General features: G+C 53.4%; 9 protein-coding genes across 9 annotated transcripts; 6 read left to right on the forward strand and 3 right to left on the reverse strand.

Moving 5' to 3' along the window:
- Positions 1-130: 130 nt before the first annotated feature.
- On the forward strand, positions 131-1,213 carry PG998_007118 (mitochondrial 54S ribosomal protein bL27m; the record flags this gene model as incomplete). Its single annotated transcript, XM_066873934.1, has 2 exons — positions 131-374; positions 534-1,213. 2 exons carry the CDS (start codon positions 131-133, stop codon positions 1,211-1,213), a joined length of 924 nt encoding a protein of 307 aa, XP_066729879.1.
- A 1,794-nt stretch (positions 1,214-3,007) lies between these two features.
- Positions 3,008-3,879, forward strand: PG998_007119 (uncharacterized protein; the record flags this gene model as incomplete). Its single annotated transcript, XM_066873935.1, has 3 exons — positions 3,008-3,154; positions 3,207-3,793; positions 3,846-3,879. The coding sequence occupies 3 exons, from the start codon at positions 3,008-3,010 to the stop codon at positions 3,877-3,879; spliced, it is 768 nt and encodes a 255-aa protein (XP_066729880.1).
- Positions 3,880-4,849: 970 nt separating this feature from the next.
- On the forward strand, positions 4,850-6,553 carry PG998_007120 (uncharacterized protein; the record flags this gene model as incomplete). The annotated part of the gene is made up of 1 exon (XM_066873936.1): positions 4,850-6,553. One exon carries the CDS (start codon positions 4,850-4,852, stop codon positions 6,551-6,553), a length of 1,704 nt encoding a protein of 567 aa, XP_066729881.1.
- A 243-nt stretch (positions 6,554-6,796) lies between these two features.
- On the reverse strand, positions 6,797-8,467 carry PG998_007121 (uncharacterized protein; the record flags this gene model as incomplete). The annotated part of the gene is made up of 3 exons (XM_066873937.1): positions 6,797-7,116; positions 7,163-8,173; positions 8,416-8,467. 3 exons carry the CDS (start codon positions 8,465-8,467, stop codon positions 6,797-6,799), a joined length of 1,383 nt encoding a protein of 460 aa, XP_066729882.1.
- A 1,167-nt stretch (positions 8,468-9,634) lies between these two features.
- Positions 9,635-10,903, forward strand: PG998_007122 (uncharacterized protein; the record flags this gene model as incomplete). Its single annotated transcript, XM_066873938.1, has 1 exon — positions 9,635-10,903. The coding sequence occupies one exon, from the start codon at positions 9,635-9,637 to the stop codon at positions 10,901-10,903; it is 1,269 nt and encodes a 422-aa protein (XP_066729883.1).
- A 403-nt stretch (positions 10,904-11,306) lies between these two features.
- Positions 11,307-12,587, reverse strand: PG998_007123 (acetyl-CoA synthetase-like protein; the record flags this gene model as incomplete). The annotated part of the gene is made up of 1 exon (XM_066873939.1): positions 11,307-12,587. One exon carries the CDS (start codon positions 12,585-12,587, stop codon positions 11,307-11,309), a length of 1,281 nt encoding a protein of 426 aa, XP_066729884.1.
- Positions 12,588-13,148: 561 nt separating this feature from the next.
- PG998_007124 (uncharacterized protein) lies at positions 13,149-22,474 on the forward strand (the record flags this gene model as incomplete). Its single annotated transcript, XM_066873940.1, has 10 exons — positions 13,149-13,879; positions 13,974-14,146; positions 14,191-14,607; positions 14,664-14,776; positions 14,832-19,088; positions 19,168-21,041; positions 21,162-21,168; positions 21,357-22,047; positions 22,123-22,247; positions 22,304-22,474. 10 exons carry the CDS (start codon positions 13,149-13,151, stop codon positions 22,472-22,474), a joined length of 8,559 nt encoding a protein of 2,852 aa, XP_066729885.1.
- A 333-nt stretch (positions 22,475-22,807) lies between these two features.
- PG998_007125 (uncharacterized protein) lies at positions 22,808-24,396 on the forward strand (the record flags this gene model as incomplete). The annotated part of the gene is made up of 2 exons (XM_066873941.1): positions 22,808-22,996; positions 23,101-24,396. The coding sequence occupies 2 exons, from the start codon at positions 22,808-22,810 to the stop codon at positions 24,394-24,396; spliced, it is 1,485 nt and encodes a 494-aa protein (XP_066729886.1).
- Positions 24,397-24,979: 583 nt separating this feature from the next.
- On the reverse strand, positions 24,980-25,708 carry PG998_007126 (ERG2 and sigma1 receptor-like protein; the record flags this gene model as incomplete). Its single annotated transcript, XM_066873942.1, has 3 exons — positions 24,980-25,064; positions 25,124-25,343; positions 25,426-25,708. The coding sequence occupies 3 exons, from the start codon at positions 25,706-25,708 to the stop codon at positions 24,980-24,982; spliced, it is 588 nt and encodes a 195-aa protein (XP_066729887.1).
- Between the last annotated feature and the right edge of the window lie 599 nt (positions 25,709-26,307).

Consider the following 26,307-nt stretch of genomic DNA (forward strand, 5'->3'; position numbering starts at 1 on the left):
ATGTAAGCGGAAATTTTCCCAGGTTTGCTCCGAGCTTCAATTGAATGGAGACACGCCCGCCCTCTCGTTTGGTGAGAGGAAATAACCCGACGACGACGACGACCAAGACGTAGCTGACGTCAACGAAACCATGCGACTCACACAATTGCGGCGCCCAGCTCTGGTGGCAGCTTGCGCGTCATCGACCGCTGCCAGATCCGCCGCGGCGACAGGCCCCTTGAGGCAATTGCAAGACGTCTTTGCACAGCTGCGGATAGGAGGACCTTGCGCCAAGGTCGAGGGTCGCCGATATGCCGCCGTCAAGAGTCAGGGACAGTACAAGATAAGGAACACGAATACCGTTCCGAAGAAGCTGGGCGCTAAGAAGTCGGGCGGTACGTTGGCCATCAGCCTCTCTACACGCCCCTTGTGACCTTTGGGTGGACTTTGGAGCTAGACTGTTCACCTCCACACGTCTTCCTCCAAATTCCCGGCCCATCAACTACTCAAGTGGCTTGCTGGGGAGTTTGCTTGCTGACGCGGCCCCAATCTAGATTCTTACGTTATCCCCGGCAACATCCTTTACAAGCAACGCGGTACGAAATGGTGGCCCGGCGAGAATGTCGGCATGGGCCGTGACCACACCCTCCACGCCCTGGTGGCCGGCTACGTCAAGTACTACAAAGACCCAGCCAAGCACCCCGACCGCTCCTACATCGGTGTCGTGTTTAACAAGGAGGACACGCTGCCGTACCCGCTGCACGCCATGCGGCGGCGGAAGCTGGGCATGACGGCGGCTATCATCACGCCGCCAGCGCCCGAGCCCGAGATCTCGGCGTCGGGCATCCCCACGACGGTGGTACGGCGGGGTCTGGGCCGCCGGCCCAGCCCGCGCGACGAGCGCGTCTACAAGCTGCAGGACAACTCGTACAGCTACCGCGAGGAGAACTGGCGGCTGGGCACGCTGGTCCGCACCGAGAAGCGCAAGATGGGTTCGCGCCGCACCGCCATGAAGCACCGCCGCCGCCGCGCCGAGGAGCTGCTCGGCGAGATGCGCAAGATGCGCGAAGACAAGATCGCCCGCCGCAAGGAGGCCCTCGACGCCCAGCGCGCCGCCCGCCAGAAGAAGTACCGCGACTACCTCGCCCGCCAGAGCCAGAAGAAGGCTGCCGAGGCTGCTGGCCCGACTTCGGGGGGCCGTCACCGCAGACTGCCTAGAATGGGAGGGGGGTAAGGAGGAGTTGTGCTTGATGTGTGGTTGGGCTGAGGTGACGACGAGTACCATTCATCACGAAACACAGAGTATGTAATGTGTACGCGGTCAAGGCATGTCTTCGAAAAGAAAAAAGCGGAAGAAGCATGCGAAGAGATTCGGCAGAGGGCCTGCCTGTATCATACAAGTGTACATTGAATGAGAAAAAATATCTAGATCTGTACGATATACCTGTTCAGACCCTCTTGCGGTTTGCAAGTCTTCTGTGTGAATGATTAGTAGGGATCAGATTACATCTTACTTGGGAGGTCCCGGCCAATGAGGCCCGAGTGAGCATCCGGCGTAGCTTACAGGTAGTTCGAGCTTTCTCGTGCAGATTACTGAAGGTGAGACGTGCACGACATGAACAGTAAACAGGCTGGGTCATGGTCTAAGAGTAATCTTCGCCGCCCATCCAGCCCGTCGCCGCACAACCCCATACCAGGTGATAATGAAGGCAGCAGCAGAAGGGACTATGCAGGGATGTGTTCCGCCTTCCAGCCTTCCTAGGAAAAGGAATCACCAGGGAATCAACCCAATTGGTATATTATTACTACTTATATTATATTGATTGGCTGTGTAGGAGCTCTAGCGGTCACGTCGTCTACTCCTACGAAAACGTTCCTCCCGTGTTGTATCTCGGGCTGTGCTGGAAGCACTGCCAGAGAACATGCTATTCGTGTGGCACAATCTGCATTTTTAACGACTGCTGTCCTCACTTCCGGGGTTTTTGATTGGGCAAAAAGTTATGTTTAGGAGGGTGGCCACTGGCCTCACCCGCTGGGGGACCAGTCAGGATGTCCGAATGGCGGCCAAGAGACGCAGTCAGCTGCAGTGCAATGCCTCTTCTTATTGCTATGCTGTGATCTGAGGCTGTTGGCCTGATATATAGACTCGCTGTCTCGTCTGCATCATTGCTCTGGCTTTCTTCCCCTTTCTTCTCTATAATTCAAAAGAGCGAACAATTGAAGACCAGATCTGGCCTCCACAATCAGATCTCTCTTTCCTAGCTACTTTCTACCCCATCTCAGATTCTACCATCCTTTACTTTTGGATTACCTTCGGATTCAGCCAGTTGCTGGCCCTGGGATTGTGGCTTTCCTTGCAATTCCCCGGGGCCGGCAACTCAACTTCACTACGATGCATTTCTGTTCCCATTTCACATCTCGTACTACACAACACAGATATTGGATTTATTGGTCGCTTTCCTTTCGACCTGACTTGTAAAATGTTGGGTTTATTTAGCTATGGGATGGGCAGGGGTGATCCTTGGTGACACCCTTTTGATATGCGTTTGAAGCGAATTATCTCCCAGTCGCAAAGGATAGGAAGAAGATGGAAAGATCGGGCTCGAACGGATGAACAAAGTATACCTTCTCTTGTCAGTCCATGTCTGTCTGCCTCCCTCGAACTAACACCAAGCTAACATTACGTGACAGGCGGGTGAAGCATCGGAAAGATGACTAATGCCGGAAGCCCGTGGTACTTGGGCATTGCCTACAGTATTAGTCAGTCAATACCAAGCCTCCCCCGAGTTGGTCGACGCCAGTACTGACAGCACGAGGACAGAAAACATGACCGCATCGATGGCCTCCAGACAAACCCGTCCTGAATATTGACGTTAAAGTGTTCACGCTTTATCCGAGCCCTGTGATAAGCACCATCCAAGCACTACTTACCACCCCTGAAGAAGTCACCAGCACCAAAACAGCAATTCGTCGATACTTACCTCAACCTTTCTGTCGCCTTCACGACACCGGCCGTCAACTCATCAACATGGAAAATGCTAGTAGGCGCAATACCAATGGGCCTTGGGACCACGAATATCTCAGGTTCAATAACGAGTTTTGTGACATTCCGTTCAATTCATACACCCCTATCTCTACCAATCCACAGGAGGATCCATCCTTCGAGGATCTGTCTGTAGGTACTCTACTTCCATCAAACAGAATCCTCTTGCTAACGAAGTGATTAGATGCAATGGATGTTCCCTTCATATGAATTGGGAGGTCATGATCAAACCATGCCATTAGAACCCTATGCATCTAGCTATCTAACCCCTGAGCAACACCAAGACGGGCTCAGTGAAATCAGCTCCCCAGGCTCAAGCCTGGTGTCGTATACGCCATATATAGACTTGAGCTCAGACAATTACGTGTCTACCATCCTCCAGCCAATACCGAATGGCTTGGTCGACAGTGGCCCGACATCGTGGACGCCAAACTACGTTAACAGCACCATGTCATTTCCTGGTCCCAGCAGCTACCCAAGTGATCACGATCCATCAACGATCAACAAAGAGGAGACTATGTCTTCCCTGGCGGTGAGTAACACCAGCAACGAATCGTCGCCGCCACCGCCGAGCTCTATGAAGACGATACCAGAACCCGTATTTTGTGCCTACATTTGTCCACATTGCCCCCGCAGCTTCCCCAAGCGCTTCCAGCTCAACATCCATGTTCAGCGGCACACCAAGCCATTCGCGTGCCCCGTATTCGAGTGCGAGACTAAGCACGGTGCCCAGCGCGATCTCTACCGTCACATGTGGACAAAGCATGCCAAGTATGCCACTGCCCATCGTGTGCCGTCGGAAAACCGCTCGTGCCCCATTCAGGGATGCGGCAAAGTCTGTCGAATGGACAATCTAAAGAGGCATATGCGGAAAGTACATAGGCAAGATGGACTGACAGTGAAAATGCATAGGGAGACTAGATAGTATATTGCAATAGTGGGTAGAGTGACAAGTGTGTAAACAGGTGTATAGGGAGCATAGGAAACAATTGGGGCTTGGCGGGCGTGTCTATTGGTTCTCTTTTCTCGTCCTTGCAGGTAATATATTAGTATCTAGAATGTTATTTGTACAATGTCCACATGGCAACTGCTTGAAATCTGCGTGCATTGTATAGCCAATAAAACCAATGGGACCCCAGCGTTGACGACCCGGGTGTTGCGATCACATGTCATGGTATATGTTTTCGTTACAAACACGGCTGTATATAAAGCCCAGCCACTAGCCAGTACACATCAAAATAGGTATATTTGCTTAAAGCAACGAGAATTCGTCACCAAAAGGGTGAAATGCTCGTTGCTACAATGTAAGACATAACCACTTGACGAATCCCATGTCCTTCTGGCCGACGGCCATCGTCGGGCTTCGAAGCTGGGACTTCAGAAAGTTATTGATTCTTTGCCATAAATGTACCTGACATCTATTCTTCAAACTAATGAGACCATGAACACAGCCTGTCATATATAATCAACCGGTCCCCTATATCTCTTGTGGTATTAGCTCTGCCAAGATTCATATTTTTATAGGTTCCTTACAGGGTGAATAAACTAGTTAGGAAATTTTCGCTCTTGGGTAATTGATAGTTTAGTAGCTGCTTTCACGCTATTGATTTTATTTGTGCTGTAACTGCTCAACCGAGGTAATGCTTACTGAATTCAATGTCTGATACGTTCAGACGGTGTCGTAAGATAGGGTGAATTCAAGACGAGAATTCAACGTGAGATATTGAATGGATTAGTATATCATCAATTCTGGCTATAAAAGAAAACACAACTCTGGTCCTTAGTTACACTTTCTTTTCCCTCATCGGCAACCAAACCGTATCCGTCATGCAAGATCATGAGTCTCAAGGTGCATCATTGGATGCCGAGACCTGCCTCAGCAGTCCGTTACTGTCGAGTATTCCTAGAGAGCTACGCGACGAGATATACAACTATGCTCTTACTGCACACCACCCCCATGAGCTGTCCATCAACGATCTCGACAATGATTCGGATTTGTCCTCATGGTGCAACTTCAACATACTCCAGATCAATCAACAGATCCGAGCCGAGGCTTGGGATTATCTGATCAGCTCGAACGTATGGATTCATGTCACCGTCCCCACCGCCAAGGGCCGCTTTGCTGCCTCCAACTCTCGCCCTCGCCATCCTGTTTTGTATGATGCATCGCTCCGTCAACCACACTTTCCGTACTATAAGGCCCCAAAGGAGTACCAACAGCGGTTGATTAGTGAAGCAGCGCTCAGTATATGGCTAAAAGATACTTGCTGCAAGGCTGGGGAGCCCATTCCCGACACCGAAACGCCTTGCCGAACCATCATGTTTGCCTACATGCCCTCCCGCTACTGTATCTTTGTCCAACAACTTGGTAATTATACTTCTGAATACCGAAGGCTCTCTGGATACTCATGGTACAGCTTTAAACGACTCACTATCGAGACAAGTGCTGTTGTTCGTCCGGGTAGTGCCATGTTTACAGAGCTGATCGAGCCTCTATGTACAATTCGAGGGCTCGAAGACGTCAAATTTAACGGGCCTGTGGACAGCCCTGCCATACAGAATATAACGCAGCAGATGCGACACGCATTCAACTCAGCTGAAGAGCTGATCAAGATGCAGAAGTACTTCTGGCAACAAGGGCGCGATGCCGAGCTTAAAGGACAGTACTCAGACGCGATATGCCACTATAAGGTTGGCATAGATGATGTGTACAGCAAAGACTACTCTTGGACATGGCACATGCTCCTTCGACTGAGGGTTTCACTTCTCGAGGGCTCACCCGAGTTCAACAGCATATTCCACATCAGACTCGATACATACAACAGCCTCTCCCGTTGCGCCCACAAGTATCTGCTTCAGCTCAACAAAACCTCACCCACCCACCGCTCGCTTGCCGCGAAAGCCATCCATTCAGGGATCAACTGGGCTCGTCAGGCTTATCAATTTGCTGGCATGACAAGGAGCCAGGCCCGTGAAGCTCACCTCAATCTCGCCTTTGCCTTCCATCACAAAGCCGAGTGGATGAAATCCTTTGCTGCAATCGGCCGACCCGACGCGGCTTGGGTCCGATCTCAGCAACAGTACATCTACAGCCCAGAGGACTCTGATACTGGAAGCGACATAGCCTACGAGCATGCAGCAAAGCACTTATTCTACGCGAAGGAAATCGACCCCTCGCACGATGTACTGGAGGGTTTGGACGGAGAGGACAGAGCAATGTGTCACAAGATCCGCCCACCCCCGCCCGAAGGCTTCAGGATCCTGGAGCACGACATCCCCCTAATGGGCACCTGGAGAGTCGATCCCCAAGTCTGGAAGTGGTGGGCTAGGGAGGGCAGCTGCCACTGGATGAAGAAGTTGCTTGGACAACGTCACAGCGTGGACTCGGGAGCCGCTGAGGCTGAAACCCAAGAAGAGATCGCAGCTCAATATGCTTCTGACGGGATCACGTGGGATTTCGGGCTGCGTTCACGACCCTTTGGCTCTGTGCACTTTTTCCACATGGTATCTGACAACCCTGATCATATATAGCGACATAGCCAAACTTCTTGGCGTGAATGAGTTGATAACTAGAAGTGGGAAACTCACGGGGCATAGTGACAGTCCACATAATAAAAGTATAAAATGTATACATAACATCACAACACATGTTCATAGAAGTCCAAGGTGAAACGTTGCTTTGGGATCTCAGATAATGGACAGACTGAATACAATGATTGTTTTAATCATGGCCATGCGGTTATAATGATCAAACTTCCATCCTTATCTAGCCGATCAATCCTCGTCCGGTTCAACTCTCGTAAAGAGCACAAACGATTCGTCGTTGTCACCGGACCATGCAATCCCCAAGTCCCCATAAGCAGCTCTCAAGTCCGGCGGAGCACTACCATTGCCAGCCATGCGCGGGTCATGCCTCTGTTGGAACCGCTTCATCAGCACTTGTTGACGATCAGTCCAGCTATCCCAGAGTTTGGGGTCGCCTCGCCAAACGCCCAGGAGTGGCACATCTTCCTCATGCAACGGGTGTGCCTGAGGCCCAGGCGTTTCCTGGATGGCTTTGCACACACCAAGTTCGTCCTCATCGAGATCGGCTGCTATATCCCCCCCAGCAGCCGAGCTGCTGCGCATAGAAAAGGCAACGTGCTGCAAGGAAATCGAGCTCGCCGTCAGGTACCTCTAAGTCGAGAGGATACTTGAAGAAGTCGCACGCTTGCTCGCCGTAATCAAAGAATATCAAGGCCTGGTAAAGATGCGCCTCACAGCGCTGGCGGTCCGTGAGGCCAGAAAATGCCAATGCCGTTTTGCAGCCGTTAAAGGCCCGACGAAAGAGTATCCTGGTGTGCATGGGCAACGCGCCTGTTGGGCAAGTCTTTCTCAGCCAAGTGAGATACTTCCAGATGCTCCGAGCCGAAGCGATGCGTGCATCGGTGTCCAGATGCTCCAGGCTGTTCCTCTCCGGCGATGCTAGTTCGAATCGATCCAACTTTCCCCACGGGGACCAGGGCTCAGCTCGATAGTAGTAAGCTGCGTCCGAGTAACGACCCTTCAGCTCAGCTTGTCGTCCCTGTTTGATGTACCATTTCTTGGCTGCCATCAAAGAGTTGATGGAATTTGGTGATTGCATCATCTGACTTTTCAATACCGCTGTTGTAGCGTAGCTCAGTCCGCTTATAGAACCGTGTTTCATATCCCGTACCGTGGAAAAAGGCCCGATCAGCTTCTTGAACCGTGAGGGCTTTTCCACTTGCGCAGGTTTGATGTTCACTTTGACTGACCAGCGATGGTCGGTCAAATTGCTAACATCTTGAATGAACTTCCCATACGAAGAAGGGTGGTATGGAAACATGTAAACATTACTAGGCCGGTGGTCTCCGTCGGAACTGCTACCAAGTTCATGTATATGAAAACGGATCGCAGCTTCATCGTAACAGCTCCTCCAGCAGCTCCTGGGGACTTCAAATGGTTTCAGGCAGCCCTCAGGCTCGGGTAAATTATCATGGCTAGTAATGCAGAGAATCCACTGGTTGGATCTTAGCAGGCGGGACCCGGCTTCTTCCCGAATCTGCTGGTTGATGTTGAGGATGGTGGTGTCAAGGGGCTCAGGATAATCCGTGAGGGCGTACTGGTCGTAAGTGACAAATTGCTCGTAGACTAGATCACGCAATTCCCGGGGAATTGCGAGGAAGGAAGGTTTTGTCTGGCTGCTGGGAGACGACATGCTGGCGGATATCAGGTTCTGGGAGTCGTATGCTGTATGAGGTTTTGGTTTCTGTTGGGTTGGCAGCTTGAGATCGAACCGAAAGAAAAGAATGGATGAATTCTGATGAATGCACTGGGCTATTGTGTGTTAAGCAACTGCAGCAATACTACTCGGGGCGAAAGTGGCATCTTACATACAAGCCTGGGAAATAACTGGCAGCAATCGGAGAAAGGGTGATCAGACATTCTCATTCCCCGAGACGTTAGTGGAGACAGTTGAACTGTTATCAAAGTTGATTCAGTCTACCGGAGTAAGGATAAATCTTCTATAAACCTTAAGTAGCGAACGACGAGGAAGCAAGCGGACCTAAGATAACCTGTTCAGCTTTTATAAACCACCCAAGATTAATAAAAAACAAATAATAAATAAGGAAGGCACGTCCAGACAGCATGAAAAATGGAAGCGAGGGGTAGCTCAAAGCCGGTAACCAGAACTCGTTACCAGGCTGCTCAGTATGGCGATTGCTATTTTATAATTAATTACAACGGAACTGGGCGAACCAAGAGGGAACCCGAAGCCATGCTTATCGACCTCGATAACAAAGCCTAGGATCCAAGTACAGGAGTAATCTTAATTGACGCCATGAAATCTCGGGCGGCGTAATGGGTCAGTCGGGTCATCCGGTCCCAGAAGGTCGTTTATCACCCATCTGGGCCCGCAGGGTGCTGAAATCCGTTGAGAAGCAATCCTGTCCCCTGACTGGCATCGGCACGGTTTTTCAGTAGCATGATGCATGACACGCAGTGTACAAGAGCAGGCGGCGGCATCGTACTATCTCTGCTGGGGTGTTTACTGCCCTAGATGATCACCATGGACGTTGAAATCGGGTTGGGGGAGTTGGCTTAATCAGCAGGTCCCAAGAAGCGAAGACTGGCCGTGCATTGGTTATTCGTTAGCGCCTATTGTTTATTCCAACGTAATAAGAGTTCCCTTGTCCAGCAAGCCTTCATTTCCCTTGTCTGCATTGAGTTGGAAAAATGAACAAAGGATAAATTGAAACCATAATGATGAATTATCTACATTTCCCTTTCACTAATCGTTGTAAGATACTCGGGATATCTCAAGTGACTGAACAATAACCTTGTGGAAGAATGCCTGGCTGCAACAGCGTCTTTATAGTCTTGTATGCCGAGCGCGCCTTTTTTGTTGCTGGCATGGAGAGTGCTGTAACAAAGTAACCATGTACGGCTATCATGACAAGTATATAGCATCGAATGGGCCCTTAGTCTAGCTGCAATTTGGCTATCTGGTAGACGAGATATTCAATACATCTTTGACACTATCAAGTACCCCTAATTAAATACATAGGATTGTTGTCATCGTCCTATCCATTTAATACGATGGAGCACACCATGGATGACTCTACAGATCGTGGGACATTGGGATTCGAGTTCGAATTCTTCCCTACCGTTTTGTGTCAATGGACACTGAACGAAGTTCAGGCTCAGGCCCAAAGCCCTGATTTTATATCAAAGATCACAGGTCAGGAATCAGCCATGCAGCTGGAACAACTGTTCCCCGGCTGCTTGGTCGTTGCAACTGGCCAGTCGCTTGAAAAGCACGCTTATATAGTCCGGGAGCTATTGGAGCATCTCCGTCAGAAAGGCTTGCATGTAAACGACACGGACGCCAATTTGATGCCCAAGGTGCCATCGGACCCGGCCCTTAGCGAACAGGTATCCCCTTATGCCATGAATGCCACCGACGAGAAGTATCACCGCTGGTCTGTAACGGAAGACATCACCGTCAGCTCACGCGGAACCTTTGACCCCTTTGATCCCCGTCATACCCGCGACACTTATCTTGAAAATGAGATACAGGGATCCCACGGGGTCGAGATCATCACGCCCGCCATAACCGACACGCCGGGCGACTACCAGGAAGTAGTCAAAGTGTTTAACTTGCTGAGAGGATTATTCTTTTTACACGTAAACGACACTTGCGGGCTGCACGTTCATGTGGCCTTTGGAAAGCATGTGATCACCATGCCACCGCTCCGCAAAATCGCCTGCCTTCTGTTCGCCCTCGACCCCTTCCTAGCTACCATCCACCCGGACCATCGAACGAACAACAACGCCAGCTGCCCTTCGATCCGCAAACTTAGCAACGTCGCCAAAGGCTGGAAGTTCGCCGACGCGGTAAACGATCTGAACAGGAGCCGCATGGGCGCGGACGACGAGTGGGACCCCGTCTACGCCCAGACCGCTACCAATATGGGCGACAGCATGTTGGAGTACGTGGCCATCCCCGACGCCGTCGCCGAGATCCAGGCCTGCAAGAAGCCCGAGGAGGTCGCCTGGTTGCTCCACTGCGGCTTCCGGGCCAACTACAATTTTAACGGCTTCCTCGACGGCACTCTCAATCCGACTGTCGAGTTCCGGGAGCACGCGGCCACGACTGACGCCGGCCGCGTCGTTGCCTGGGGTCGCTTCTGCGTCGCTCTCTTGCGCTACGCGGCCTTCGACATGTCCGATGAGGACCTCAAGGAGATCGTGATGGACTGTAACGAAGCCGAGACCGAGAGCGAACCGCAACGGAAGGCGAAGCTTTGGCAATTGCTAGACTTTATGAACTTGCAGGACAATGCCTTCGATCTGAACGTGTCACGACCGCGCACATAGCAGACGCGTAACCTAAGTATTACTATGGCTGATGTGCTATCCGGCATAATCCCGTAAGCTGACATGGTAGGTTGGTGATTGAAGACATAGAAGCGATATTTCTAGTCACTAAATTAGGTAAGTGACAAGCAATATTTGATCGATGGCTACTTTAACGAAGTTCACAAGGTCAACATTCCATCAAGTGTCCGAAATAGTAGGTATTAAACAGCGGCGAATGTCTTAGAACATAGGTGTAGACTATATACACAAAATATAAACATGATATCACCAAGGATCATGCAGCTTTAGCTTTTACGAGCCTGTACGGTATGTCTAACTACGTGATTATCCCATGAACAATCGACAAATCTATTGAGGCTTAAAGATAGTGGATAATCAATCTTTTAAACAATGTGTCAAATCACTCTACTTCATCTACATATCGTATCAACTTACCCGAGTTGGGGTTATACACAAAGCCCTCCATAGCCGCTTTCTCAACCACTAGCGGGTGAATGTGTCCATTATCCAACAGCTCCTGCCATGCAGCAACCTTGGCAGCCAAGCGGAGTTCCAGCTTCTTGGCCGTCTCGATGGGATCGTCTAGATCCTGGTTAAATCGTAGCGTGACGCCTTCCTTACCGCCATGGGATCTTCTCAGGATTTGAAAGTTGCCCACGAAGCCGTCCCCGAGCGTCTCCGCCACCGTCTCCTCTACGGCGGGTATCTCAATCAATTTCCCGTGGAGCTTGAATGCCGCTGCTTCCCGTCCCAGAAACTCGAAATGGCCCCGTTTGTAGTCTGTCCACCTGGCGACATCGCCGACGGGGTAGCGTATGACGGGTTGCAGCTTCACGTTGGGGTTGGTCACTATCACGCGGCCCTTCTTGCCCTCCTCTTTGATTACGTTTCCAGCCTCATCCAGGAGCTCCACCACCAGTGTCGTGTTGTTCACCCGGTAGATTGGCCGGCTGTCGCTCCCGTCCGTGGTGCCGATGGGTATGCCCAGGACGCCGGTATCGGAGGCCGAGTACATGGCCGGTACCGCTCGCATGTTGGGAAATGCCTTCTCCCACGACGACCGCATCTCTGAGTGGAGAGACTCGCCGAGGAACATGATAAGGCGGATCCCGGGTAGGGTAACGCCTTCCTGTTGAAGGTGATCGGCGAGGCGGGAGACGATGAATACGTTGCCAAGCAGGACCGTGGCGTCGTATTTCTGGATGTAGTTTGCCATTTGTGGCAGCGATGCCTGGCCCGTGAGTGGTAGGTGTACCTGAGGCGTCTTCATATGATAAAGACAAGCGATAGCCACGCCTAAGAAGGCACCGTACATTGGCCCGGACGACAGCAGATTCGCGATGCGATCTCCCGGGAGCATGCCGGTGACTTCGGAAATGATGCGACCCATGTCGTCGGCGGCCTGTTGAACCTCCTCTCGCGTTCGGTAGATGGTTTTGGGTTCCGATGTAGTACCGCCCGACGCAAGTATAATGCCGTTATTGAAGTCTGCAGTCATGAGGTCCCCCCTCTTGGATGCCCGCCAGTAGTCTCCATTATCGGCGACCGGCAGCTGTTCCAAATCGCTTACATCGCTTGGTACATTCTTCCACAGGTCACGGTAGTACCCCGATTTGGAACGGACTTGGTGAAAGTATTGCTGGAGGAACCCAGGCGTGAATTCGCCAATATTGTCCGACATGAGGGGCTATTGACGGATGGAAGGACCAGAGTAAGTCGTGTTTCTGCTTTCCTCACCAAGAAAAGGGACGATCATGAAATTTATAATCTACGCGTCAAACCAGTCCAAGTACGGATGTTTGACCAAGTAGACACAGAGTCGATGCCTCCCGCCGCCAACCTGTACACCGTGTAGGCAGATGTTCCGGGCATTCACCGGCCCTCTGCGCTACCCACTCTCCTCCCAGACCATCCATCAGTGGAATGGAATGCGGTAATGAAATATGAATAGTACAGAGGTTTACGTATCAGGCCGTTTCGTTGAATCTTCTCAAGCAAACCTCCACCTACTACCTAAGTGGGTATATATGCATGCCAAGGAACCAACTGCGATGATGGCCTCTGTTCAACAATATCTTATACTTCAACCTCATTGAACTTGGAAGTTGTCCATAAACTCGAGCGCAAAGTTTATATAAGGACCATGGATAATTGAAATAACCCCATAGGTTCAGCAGAGAGATTGGACACAACATTCCTTCACTGTGCGTTCACTTTTTGGTTTGTTTTTCCACTCTCCACCATGACGAGCGACCGCAACGACGTCCCATCAAGTGGGGAAAATGGTGATGATGCACAAGCTACTAGCCTTCGTGCTGCGTCTTCGGCTCCAACCATGTATCCCAATGGCCACAGCAACGGTCACATCAACGGGACAACTAACGGTCTCAATGGTGCTAATGGGCCGCTTCCCCCCAACCACTTTGCCGAGATGAATGGCTCCAATGCCACGGCGCCCAACACATTCAAGACACCCCAGGATGTCCCAGTTGCCATTTGTGGCATGGGTCTAAGGCTGCCCGGGGGCATTCGCAGTGACCAAGAACTTTACGACTTTCTCGTCGCCGGAAAGGATGCCCGTGCCACAACGCCCTCGAGCCGCTTCAATATCGATGCGTTTCACGATGCACATGGCAAGCCTGGCTCCATCACTTTCAAACATGGTTACTACCTCGATGACGTCGACCTCGCCAACTTCGACGTGTCCATGTTTAGCATGACCCCCGGCGAGGTGGAGCGGCTTGATCCCAACCAGAGGTTGGTCCTTGAGGTCGTTCGGGAGACGTTCGAAAGCGCAGGGGAGGCCGACTTCCGAGGCAAGAATATCGGAACCTACGTTGGTCTGTTCTCCGAAGACTGGCAGGACATCCAGAACCGAGATTGGGAGGACGTTGCGCAGTACCAGCTCACCGGTAAGGCCGACTTTATGCTGAGTAACCGAATCTCATACGAATATGATTTGAAAGGACCTAGGTGCGTAAATTCCCACGTCATAGTGTCCCCGTCATCATTCCATAGTTGCCAAACCCCTGATTAATCTCACATTTCCTGCTTCGGCTCCATATAGTTTTAATGTGAAAGCCGCGTGCTCCTCCGCCGGGCTGGGCTTGCACCAGGCGCTCCAGTCCATACGGCTGGGCGAGACCACAGCAGCCATCATTGCAGGGGCCAACCTGATCACGGCGCCGGGCATGTCCATCATTATGTCGGCGCAGCAAGCCCTCTCTCCAGATGGCTCTTGTAAGACGTTTGACGCCTCGGCCAACGGTTACGCGAGGGGGAAGGCGTGTCGTGCATCTACATCAAGCGCCTCGACGAGGCCATCCGGGATGGCAATCCCATCCGCGCGGTGCTGAGGTCATCCTCGTGCAACGCCGACGGCAAGACGTTCGGTGTCGCCACTCCCAACTCCGAGGCGCAGGAGGCCCTGATCCGCCAGGCCTACCAGACCGCGGGCCTGAGCCTCGAACAGACGGCGATGGTCGAGTGCCACGGTACTGGCACCGTCGTGGGAGATCCAATAGAGGTCAATTCTATTGCTCGTTGCTTCGGCCAGCGCGGCATTTACGTTGGGTCCGTCAAGCCCAATCTGGGGCACAGTGAAGCTGCTGCTGCCTTGACAAGCATTTGCAAATCCGTGCTGGCGCTCGAGAATAAGACCATCATACCCAACATCAAGTTTGTTACACCGAATCCAGCTAGTATGCTACCCCTTGATCCGGTTGCTCGTCTAGGCCGATTTATAACCTTTTCATAGTTCCATGGGACGAGTCGAACCTGAAAGTGCCCACCGAGCCACTGCCATGGCCTGGAGGATGCTCCGAACGCATCAGTATCAACTCGTTTGGTATCGGTGGATCCAATGCACACGTTCGTTACTAGACCTTTTGCTCAACATCACTATACACTGACAATCTTGAGACAGTTCATATTGGATTCGGCCGCGTCCTTCGGCTTCGGTCCGCGAAATCCGCAAGCCCTTCCAGATCTTGCCCCGCCTCCGAAGACGCTACTCCTATTTTCAGCCAGCCATCGCGAATCCCTCGCAAAATCTATGGAGGCCCATCAGCGCTACCTTGAGCGACATCCCGCACGGCTGGAAAGCATGGCCTTCACCCTCGCGGAGCGGCGGGAGCACCTCAAGTTTAGGGGTTACGGCGTCGCGGACGGTGACTCTTCTCTTCAGATGACAAGCAACCAAAAGCCGGTCGAGCAGACAGCTAATGCAGCCTTCGTGTTCACCGGCCAGGGAGCCCAGTGGCTCAACATGGGTGCCGACCTCATACGGACTCAGTGCGCCTTCAGCGACAGCATTGACGCTATGGACCAGGTTTTGGCGTCGATAGAGCATGCCCCCTCGTGGAGTTTGAGAGACATGATTCTCAACTGCGAAGACGACTCCCTCATCCGGAGTGCCGAATACTCCCAGCCCCTATGCACCGCGTTACAGGTTGCGCTGGTCGATCTTCTCAGATCGTTTTCCGTCGTGCCTTCAGCTGTTGTGGGCCATTCCAGCGGCGAGATCGCGGCTGCATACGCTGCGGGTGCCCTTTCTATGCAAGAGGCCATTATTGTTGCATTCTATCGCGGCCATGTGTGTACCAATCACAGTGTCACTGCTTTAAACCCTGGTGGAATGGCCGCAGTCGGACTAGGCAGAGATGTAGTGGCACCCTACCTTGTCTCTGGTGTCACAATTGCATGCGAGAATAGTGCTGATAGCGTTACTGTAAGTGGTGATGTGAAGCCGCTAGAAGGGGTCATGAACGCCATCAGGAATGACCACCCTAAGGCACTCGTACGTCGTCTTGTAGTAGACATGGCCTACCATTCAGGTATGAATTTCATCATCCATTATCATCCACACTCCCATACACCCTTGCCGCCCACGGTCCTTTGCTTTCAGAAGTTTAATAAGCTCACACAAGCATTTGCAGATCATATGAAGATACGTGGTGACGCCTATCGTGAACTCATAGCCGGCCACATGTCGACTCAAGCTCCAAAGATACCCTTCTACTCCAGTGTTCGATCCACTGTCCTTCTCGACGCCCTAGACTTCAGTCCCAAATACTGGCAAGACAACTTAGAGAGCCCTGTTCTCTTTCGCTCAGCTGTGAAGCAGCTGCTTTCCGAAAGTCCGTCAGCCACTGCCATTCATCTGGAGATTGGACCTCACTCGGCATTGGCAGGCCCTCTACGGCAGATATACCAAGAGAAAAACGTCTCCCTCAGCTATATATCCACATTGAGCCGTGGCAAGAACGATACTACCATATTCCTTGAATCCTTAGGTCAGCTCTACTGTTCGGGGTTTCCCTTGAAGTACCCCAGAACGGCACACACCGAGGTCTTGAGCGACTTGCCCCCTTATTCGTGGCACTACGACCGAAGCTACTGGAGCGATAGCCGGGTATCAAGGAACTGGCGCTTTCAAAAGTATGGCGCGCATGATCTGCTAGGCCGCCGGATTCTCGAATCCAGCGATGCGGAGCCCTGCTGGAGGAACATCTTACGCGTCGCCAATGTGCCGTGGTTGCACGACCACGTCGTGACGAACGACATCGTTTTCCCAGCGGCTGGATACGTCGCTATGGCTGGAGAGGCAGTTTCTCAGCACTTGAATGCGCACAGCGACGGCTTCACGGTCCGAGAGGTCCATATCGGTTCCGCCATGCTTCTGCGCAATGATAGTCCCACCGAGCTCATCACGACACTACGCCCGAAAATGCTGAGCACCAAGCTGGATAGCAAATGGTTCGAGTTCGCTGTGAGTTCGCACAACGGTTCCGATTGGGTAAAGCACTGTTGGGGGCTTGTGATTTCCGGTCGCACCTCGTCATCCTCCACATATGGGCAAGCCCCTGAAACCTTTTCCCGAAAGGTCTCGACACCGCGGTGGTACAAGACCATGTCCAGGATAGGTCTTAATTATGGACCGAGATTCCGAGGCCTAAGCGATATCAGTGCCTCGGTCATAGAGAACAAATCTTCGGCCTGGGTCGTCGACCTCCAGGAAGTCGCCGAGTCCCAATACGCGACACATCCCTCAACCTTGGATGCCATATTCCAGTCGTCCACCGTGGCCCAAACACGCGGTACATATCGCCAGCTCACCAAGCTGTCGTTACCAACCTATATTGACGAGTTATACGTCGGTATTACATCCTCCCACAAAATTCTTGTCAACACCCATGTGCAGAACGGCCAGTCATCCGCCAACGGGTATGTTGGGGGAGAGCTTGTATGCTCCCTCAAAGGCCTTCACTGGACGCTCTTGGACAACGGCACTACGGTTGACCCATGGCCGCCACAGGCAGAGCATATCCAGTGGCTGCCCGACTTTGACTTTGTGGACGCGGCGCAGCTGGTCACATCCGACTACGTCCTCAAGCCCCATCTCGCGCTTGCCGAGCGCCTGTTCGTGCTCTGCGCGGCCAGCCTGCGGAAGCAGCTGGGGAGCATCAAACCCGCGCAGCCTCATTTTCACCGCTACAAGGCGTGGCTCGAAGGCCAGATCGAGCGCATGTCGAAGCCCGGGTTCCCCGCTGTGGAGGACTCGGTTGAGCTAATGAGACTAGACGACGATAAGGCCGCCCACCTGATGCAGCAGATCCTCGAGCAGGGTAGATCGCAGCCTTTCTGGCCTTTCGTGGAGACGGTGTGGCGGTGTTATAACAATATGGCGGATATCCTGGAGGGTCGCCGGGATTTCCTCGAAATCGTCGTCGAAGACAATCTCCTGCATCAGCTATACGACTGGACCAACCAAGTGTGTCGCGTGGACAAACTGTTCCAGCTCATGGGGAATACTCAACCACAACTCAAGGTGCTAGAAATCGGCGCCGGCACAGGCGGCTTCACGTCCAAGGTTCTTGAGGGCCTCCGCTCCAGCTTTGGCGAGCGCCTATACCTGAGCTACACCTACACCGATATCTCGTCGGGCTTCTTTGTCCAGGCCCAAGAGCGTTTCAAGGACCATGCCGGTATGCAATACAAGGTCTTGGACATCTCCAAAAGCCCTGTCGAGCAAGGGTTCGAGCCGAGCGAATACGACCTCGTAATCGCGTCCAATTGTCTGCACGCCACACCAGTCTTGACCCAGACTCTGAAGCATTGTTTGCAGCTGTTGCAACCCGACGGCCGGCTATTCCTCCAGGAGATTTCCCCAATCACACAGGGCTTTAACTTCACGATGGGCTTGTTTTCAGGATGGTGGGTGGGCGCCGAGGGCGACGGCCGGGTCGACAAACCCTTCATTTCGCCCGAGGAGTGGGACGTCAAGCTTCGAGAGGCGGGTTTCGCCGGCATCGACTCGGTCAGCTTCGACGGGAAGCGGCCTTATCACATGAATGCAAACATGATCGCAAGGCCGGCAGAGCGAAAAGAGGAGGCGGGGCCTGGGCGCATCACCTTCCTTACGCATTCCGACGAGCTAGGCCCCCTGGCGAGCGAGACGCGACAACTTCTGCGCTCAGCAGGGTACGAGATTGACCAAAGTGTCTGGGGCCGTGAGCTACCCCCTGCCAACCAGGATTTGGTCTCGTTCCTCGACGTCGAAGGTGGTCAAGCGCCGTTGCTAAAGAACATCTCAGAGGAGAGCTGGAGTGACTGGCTCAAACTGGTCGAGACACTCACGGAATCGACCGTCCTCTGGCTCAGCCTCCCAGCGCAGGTTCGCTGTTGCGATCCCCACCAGGCGCAGATGTTGGGAGTGGCAAGGACAATGCGTGCCGAGTTGGCCATGGACTTTGCCAACATGGAGCTCGAGCACACGGGCGAGGGCGCCGCCTCCGCCGTCGCGTCGGTGCTGGGGAAGATCCGGCGTAGCCGCCGCGCCAAGCAGGGCGACGTCGACCCGGATCTCGAGTACGCCTGGTTCGACGGGACTATTCACATCAGTCGTTTCCACTGGTTCCCCGTCCAGCAGGGTCTGGCCGAGACGGCCGCGCGCCCGGACACGAAGCGGCTGGTCGTGGGCCAGCTGGGTATGCTGCAGTCCCTGCAGTGGCGCGGCTACCCCCTGGACGCGCTGGGACCCGATCAGGTCCGGATCCGCACGACGACCACGGCCATGAACTTCAAGAACCTGATGCTGGCTCTCGGCATCATCGAGTTCCCCGAGGAACGTGAGGGCGGTATCGCCGTTCCCGGCGCCGAGGCGACAGGCTACGTCACCAAGGTGGGGGGATGCCGTCGGCGATCTGCGGGTTGGCGATCGCGTCCTGACGGTGGGCGACGGCTTCGCCACGGTAATCCAGAGACCGGCGCGTTTCTGCGCTAAGCTTCCCAGCTCCTTGAGCGACGAGGAGGCGGTCACGATGCCGACGGTGTATTTCACTGTCTTGATCTGCCTATTGGAGCGGGCACGTATACGAAAAGGGGAGACGATCCTTATCCATAGCGCGGCCGGTGGCGTTGGCATCGCCGCAATCCACGTGGCGCGGTGGATCGGCGCCGAAATCTACGTTACAACGGGTATGGAGAAGAAGGTGGACTTCTTAAACAACAACTTTGGAATCCCGAGTGAGCGTATCTTCAATTCTCGTGACGAGAGCTTCCTCCAAGATGTTATGCGAGCGACCAACGGCAGGGGCGTCGACGTGGTGCTGAACTCCCTTTCAGGGGAGCTCCTCCACGCGTCCTGGAAGTGTGTGGCTGCGGGTGGCTGTATGGTCGAAATCGGCAAGCGGGATATGATTGGCCACGGACGGCTGGCGCTGGATCACTTCGAAGACAACCGCACGTTTTCGTGCGTCGACGCGACGACCGCATTCGAGGAGCCGCAGCGCCTTCTAGAGCAGATGATGAGACTTTACAGCGACGGCCACATCCAGCCGATTCGGCCTATTACCCTGTTCGATGCCTGCCAGGTGGAGCATGCCTTCCGATACATGCAAAAGGGTGAACATATGGGCAAGCTGGTCATCAAATTTCCAGAGCAAGACCTGTTGCCCTTGGCCCGTCGCGTTCCCGAGCCTAAGTTCCGTAGTGACGCATCCTATCTGATGGTGGGGGGTATGGGTGGCCTGGGACGTAGTATCGCCACCTGGATGGCATCTTATGGCGCCAAGCACTTCATTTTCCTTTCGCGGTCCGCGGGCAGATCTACGGCAGATGAGGAGTTTTTCTGCGAGCTTAAAGACGGCGGCTGCACTGTGCAGTGCTTCGCGGGCGACGTGGCCGATCGCGATCTTCTCGGTCGGGTGGTTCGAGACGCATCTCCTCCGATCGCGGGTGCGCTCCAGATGGCCATGGTGCTACGTGATTGCGGCCTCCTAAACATGGGCATGGAAACGTGGGACGCGGCCGTGAAGCCGAAGGTCGCTGGTACCTGGAACTTACACGAGCTTCTGCCGGCAAACCTCGATTTTTTCGTCCTTTTCAGCTCGTCGGCCGGTGTCCTTGGATACTACGGCCAGGCCAACTATGCATCCGCCAATTCGTTTCTCGACTCTTTTGTGCAGTATCGACAATCCCTCGGGCTGGCCGGGACTGTTATCAATATCGGAGCCATCGAGGACGTGGGCTACGTGGCGCGCACGCAATGGGTCCTGGATAGCATCGCAGCGACGTCGACCCGGCTCATGCGCGAGCAAGAGTTCCTCGACGCTCTGCAGCTGGCCATCGCCCGTTCGACAGATTCGGGCGGTTCCGAGTCCGAGTCCGGCGACGCTGGGTACTGCAACAAGCGACAGATTTGCCAGGTGCCTCGATGCAGCATATCCATCTCCGACCCTCGGAACACGGTGCTGTGGAAGCGGGATCCTCGCATGGCCATCTACCGCAACATCGAGATGGTGCAGACGTCCAGCACCGGCGGTGATGCTTCCAACAATCTGAAAGCCTTCATCGGCTCGCTGGCGGCGGAGCCGAGCAGGCTTGAGGACAAGGCATCAGCGGAGATGCTGGCCAAAGAGATGGCCAAGCAAGTGTCGACTTTCCTGGCCAAGGATGCGGAGAGTGTCGACATTAGCCAGACCCTGGGTGTCGCAGGGGTGGACTCATTGGTGGCGATCGAGCTCAGGAACTGGTGGAGCAACAACCTGGTGGTGGAGGTGACAGTGTTGGAGTTGATGAACGGCGGGACTATGCAACAGTTGGGCGAACTGGCTGTTCAGCGCCTCAAGAAGAAGTATGCGTGTGCAGAGTGAAACACATGATCTGGTGTACGGTTGTATTGCGCACAGAGGGGATGTATCCTAGTAACATTGTATGGGTATAGATGAATCTCACAGATACACTAATCCTCCAGGACAATAGTTAGTTATTAGTTAGTTAGGTGGACAAAGTTTCTCACTATATAAACCCTTCAAATCTCAAGCAAATTGATGCCAGCTAGGCTTTGCGTGCTTCGTGAAGAAATTCCATCTTTCGTATAACACTATGGCGACACATGACCAAGACAAGTTTGCAGCTTTCACGAGACGTGACTTGGTTTACTCTACAGTCGAAGGGCACAACCTCCACGCCACAGTGCTTGTACCAAAGTTATTTCGAGTTCAAGCAAATCGACCACACCCCGTCCTTGTCCACTGGCATGGAGGCGGCTTCGTCACAGGACACCGCATGTACGCCCCCTGGTGGTCGCGCTGGTAAGGCTTTCAATCACCTTTGTCGATCGACCCATGCTCCGCCGAGACTGGAGTCATTTACTGATGCACCAGCCAGGAGCCTACAGCTAGCTTTGGCCCATGATGCCATTATTGTGTCTCCCGATTATCGTCTCATTCCCGAATCAAGCGGCGAAGACGTCATGAGCGACGTCGCATGCTTCTGGAAGTGGCTGGCCGACAAGTTGCCATCTGTGGCTCTTCAGGAGGGCTGGGATGCTGTACCCGATCTCGCTAGAATCATCACCTACGGGTCCAGCTCTGGAGGTTTCCTCGCGGTGCAGTCCGCGCTCCTCGCTCCCAAGACGTGTGGGATCCGGGCAGTAATCAGTGTTTCTGCACCTTTCTACACGGGCCATGGCAGCCAGGGGTTAGTTCCAATGCCCAGAATGATCTTTGGCGCCTGGCCACCCCCTCCACGAGAGGCGGAGAAGTGCATTCGAGAATACATACGCGCCATCAAACCAGGCCTCATCCGATCCGAGAGCGACCCCGCCGACTCTTGGGATCTCCTCCTATCTATCATCCGTAAGTCGGCCTCTGTAATACTCTTCTCCTTGTAAACGCATATGTATGCAATCGACTTACTGATGGTCGATGCAGAGCAGGCTTGGGTGCCCCGGCTATTGGATGTGCAGAAGAACAAGAGGCTTGACGTTATCAAGTTATTGGATACTCTTGAGACCATGCCACCTCTGTGGATCATCCACGGTGAAGAGGACTCAGTGGTGAGCCCAGAAGCAGAAGGTGACGCGGCCACGAAAAGCTAACGAAGATTATGCAGGTTCCCACTGCTGGATCCGAGGCATTCGCCAATGCAATGCGAGAGAAACTGCCTGACGTCCCTGTACATGTCACCATCCGACAAGGCAATCATGGGTTCGAGTTGGGCCTCGGCTTAGAGGATGACTGGGTACGAAATGGATGCCGCTTCGTCGAACAGTATTGGCCTTGAGAAATAGGAGGGTGTGAAAGACTCGGTGGACTTCTAGCCGTCGAACAAAGGCGAATTGGTCCCCGTATCTTAACCCTTTTGGTGCTGTTTGGATTCCGACAAACATCCTTGAATAGCCTAGGGGTAGGCAGCTATGGGATACCGTACAGGTGGCCACTTCCATGTACATATATAAGAAGCACCAATATCATGAACAACTTCCTCGGTAAAAGTAGTCATACTTTTTCTGCTCGGCTTCTCATGTTTAACTTCTTTTCACATCCCCCAGCCCGCCTGCCATAATCATACTTTGTCACAATGGAAAGCATATTTTCTCACCGCGTACCCCCTGATATGACGGCCGCAGGCACCGTCGCCGCTGTCTTTATGCGCATTCTGGCCTTCCTTGTTGTTGTTATCGTTTATAAGCAAATTCGCAACGCAGTCCGCTGGCGCAAGCTGAAAAGCTTCGGCGACGTCCACGGCTGTGGAGAGGTAGCAACCAAGAAGAATAAGTGGCCTGGCGGCATTGAGGACTATTTTGTCCCCTTCAAGAAGGGATTTAAAGGCAACAACCCACCACCCTGGTTCATTTCACTTCGAAGACAATCACTGATCTTAGACATGCAGATATTGATTTTTTCAAGGACATCGTGCAGAAACGCTATCACGTTATCGGCCGCAACGTGTATCGCAGCTACAACCCCTTCAATGCATCCACAATCTCAACCGCCGAACCGGAAAACTTCAAGGCCATTCTTGCCACCCGAAGCGAAGACTACGAGCTGGGTGTGGTGAGAGGAGAGAGCATCCGAGATGGTGCCGGCCAGGGAGTCGTGTCTGCCGAAGGCGAGGCCTGGGTGCACTATAGGCAGCAGTTGCGGCCGCACTTCTTGCGGGAACACATTAGTCGGCTTGACCACGCCAAGGACCATCTGAGCCTGATGCTTGGTGTCTTGCCCAAGGAGGAATCGTTCGAAGCAGATGTACTACCTCTGCTGCTGCGATTTACCTTGGACACGGCAACAGCTTTCTTCTTTGGCCACACGGTCAACTCGCAGACGGGTGGGACACCCGAGGACATGGAGTTTGCCGCCGCTGTTGACTACACGACCGAGTTCCTGGGCTGGCGCAGCCGCATCTTCGGGCAGTGGTACTGGCTGTACCCGGCGTGGAAGCTCCGCAAGACGACCAAGTACATCCGTGACTGGACGGCTGAGTACGTGCAGCGGGCGCTGGAGGGCAAGGCGGGCGAGGGCGTGTTGTTGCACCACCTGGCCAAGGATAGTCGGAACCCCATCGAGCTGCGCGACCAGTGTATGCAGCTGATCCTGGCGGGTCGTGACAGCACCGCCAACACCATGTGCTTCATGCTGCTGCTGCTGGCGCGACACCCGGCCGAGCTCGCCCACCTGCGCGGCGTGGTGCTGCGCGAGTTCGGCGAGGGCGACGAGCACCTGATGTTCGAGGCGCTCAAGCTCTGCAAGCCGCTCGTCCACGTGCTGCACGAGACGATGAGGCTGTACCCTGTGGCGCCACTGAGCTTCCGGTCGGCCAAGAACGACACGGTGCTGCCGGTGGGCGGGGGTCCCGATGGCAAGAGCCCCGTGGCGGTGCGCAAAGGCGAACTGATAGCCATGTCGCAGTACGTCATGAACCGGCGCGAGGACATATGGGGCCCTGATGCGGCCGAGTTTCGCCCTTCCCGCTGGGAGGGCGAGAAGCTGGGCTGGCACTACATCCCCTTCTCGGGCGGTCAGCGCATCTGCATGGGCCAGCAGTACGCGCTGAACGAGATTGCATTCGCCATTGTGCGCATCCTGCAGACCTTTGATCGCATCGAGCCCATCGACCCAAACGAACCCATCAAGACAAAGATTTCATTCCCCATGGGTCCTCGGACGTCTAAGCTACGCTTCCACCGCGCCAAGCCGAATGCATGATGGTCACGACAAAAATGTGAGAGTTGGTTTATGCTTGGCCCGTAAGGCGTATGCATTTTGGAAGAAGAAAGTCGTTTTTGTTAGTAAGGGCTGGCTTTCGTAGTTGCTCTTTTCCCGTCATCCCTGAGCAGTATGGGGCAGTTGATTTGACCCTCAACGGTATTACCACGTAGCAGAAATAAAGTCCTTATGTTTTCATCCCATGAATCCCCGAGGACTACGTCGCGTCTGGTGTGGAACGAAATACAGAACCTCCTGGATAAATATATACCATCACAAACTTTGCTGCCAACGAGATAAAGCTGATCCTGATACACATTTTGCTAAATTACGACCTGAGGAACCCCAACGATAATAACCGGGAGTCTTATGGTCACATCAGCATAGCGATGAACAATTTGCTGAATCCAGGCAAGGAGATACTGATGCGAAGGCTCTGATCTGAGACAACCAAGAAGCCATAATATAATGAGGCACTAATTACATAATTGTACAGTTCATATCTATTGTCTCGTCTAGCTGCCATGTTCCGTCCAAGCGCCCCGCCCCGTCTTTTCCTCCCCTGGTCCTCCCGATTCTCCTTCTAGAACTTACCCACCAGCAGGTTCCCGATCATCTCGCGCGCGGTGATGACGGTCGTAGTCCACATGGTAGGCAGGTCGAGGGTGCTGGAGACGGCGTCGCCGAAGCCGAAGAACATCATGGGGGGATCCAGCCGCGCGCGTACTCGAGGGCGAAGCAGTGCTCGGGAATCTTGTAGCCCTTGACTTCGCCGCGGACCAGGTGGTGGACGCTGCCCGCCGGGTAGATCTCGCGCGCGTACTCGCCCGCCTTGTAGGCCCACTGCTCGCCCGTCAGGATGTGGAAGTAGTCGTCGGCCGTATGTCGACCCGAGTGGCCCTCGGTACCGATGGCAGAACCAAAAATGATCAGATACTCGGTTATGCCTGTGCGAGAAAAACGACGTTAGTTAAACTTATAGCTGGACAATGCCGGAACGGAGGAATAGGGATTATGGTTTTCACTGACTGGCATGGATGATATACATCGACCCCATGGCACCGCCGTGATTATTGAAGAACCATTCCTGCTTCAAGTTGACGTTCTTTGGATGCATCTCATGGAGCTCGGCCGTGATGTAATCGACAATGGCGCGCGTGTCGTTGCCATGCGCAGCAATACCGCGCTTAGCCAGGTCGTGAAGGTGGTCTGTCTTGAAGATGTAGAAAGAGTCCAGGTTACGATCCACCAAGTAAGCAATGGACGACAAGACGCCGACCAGAATAGCGACAAAACTCAAGATGCGTGCCATTGTTTCGCAATTCCGCCTTTCTACAAAATACGGACAAGGAGAGAAAGAAGAATGGGAGAGAATGGGCAAATCCTGAAGAAAAGAAGAAATGCAACCGACGGGTTTCCCGGCCGAAGGTCCCTTTGCGACTCGGTAAGTACGGCGGTCCCATTCGAAAGTCTTGCGCACCCCCTGTACGCCAAGGCTTAGGCCACTAATGAGCGGGCTTGCTACGGCTTAGGGGCCTGTTCCAGCATGTCTACCGTACCAGTTGGAAGCGGAGAAGACCCTGATCCCCGTATGGGGGTAGGGGGAGCCTAGGATTAATTAAATGGCCCGTCCTCCCCGACGCCGGTTCCCACTTCCCGCTTATTTATTATACGTAAGAGAAAGAAAAAGGACCTTTCTTTGCTTTTTTTTTTTTTTTTTTTTTGGTATGTTGACGATAGCACCCTATGGTTGTTTCTCACGACGTCGGGAACCAGGTGAGGCTACGTTAACTAATACACTAACTACTTGGATTGCTTGCTTCCCCAAGTATAACACCCTGGAGCACCCGGATGGTTCAATCAAGGGAGGAAATGTAGACCCCGTTGTTCTTCCTAGATATCATTGAATAC

Source organism: Apiospora kogelbergensis, assembly GCF_038363985.1.
Source record: "Apiospora kogelbergensis strain CBS 113332 chromosome Unknown utg000005l_segment0_segment0, whole genome shotgun sequence".
Classification (NCBI taxonomy): domain Eukaryota; kingdom Fungi; phylum Ascomycota; class Sordariomycetes; order Amphisphaeriales; family Apiosporaceae; genus Apiospora; species Apiospora kogelbergensis.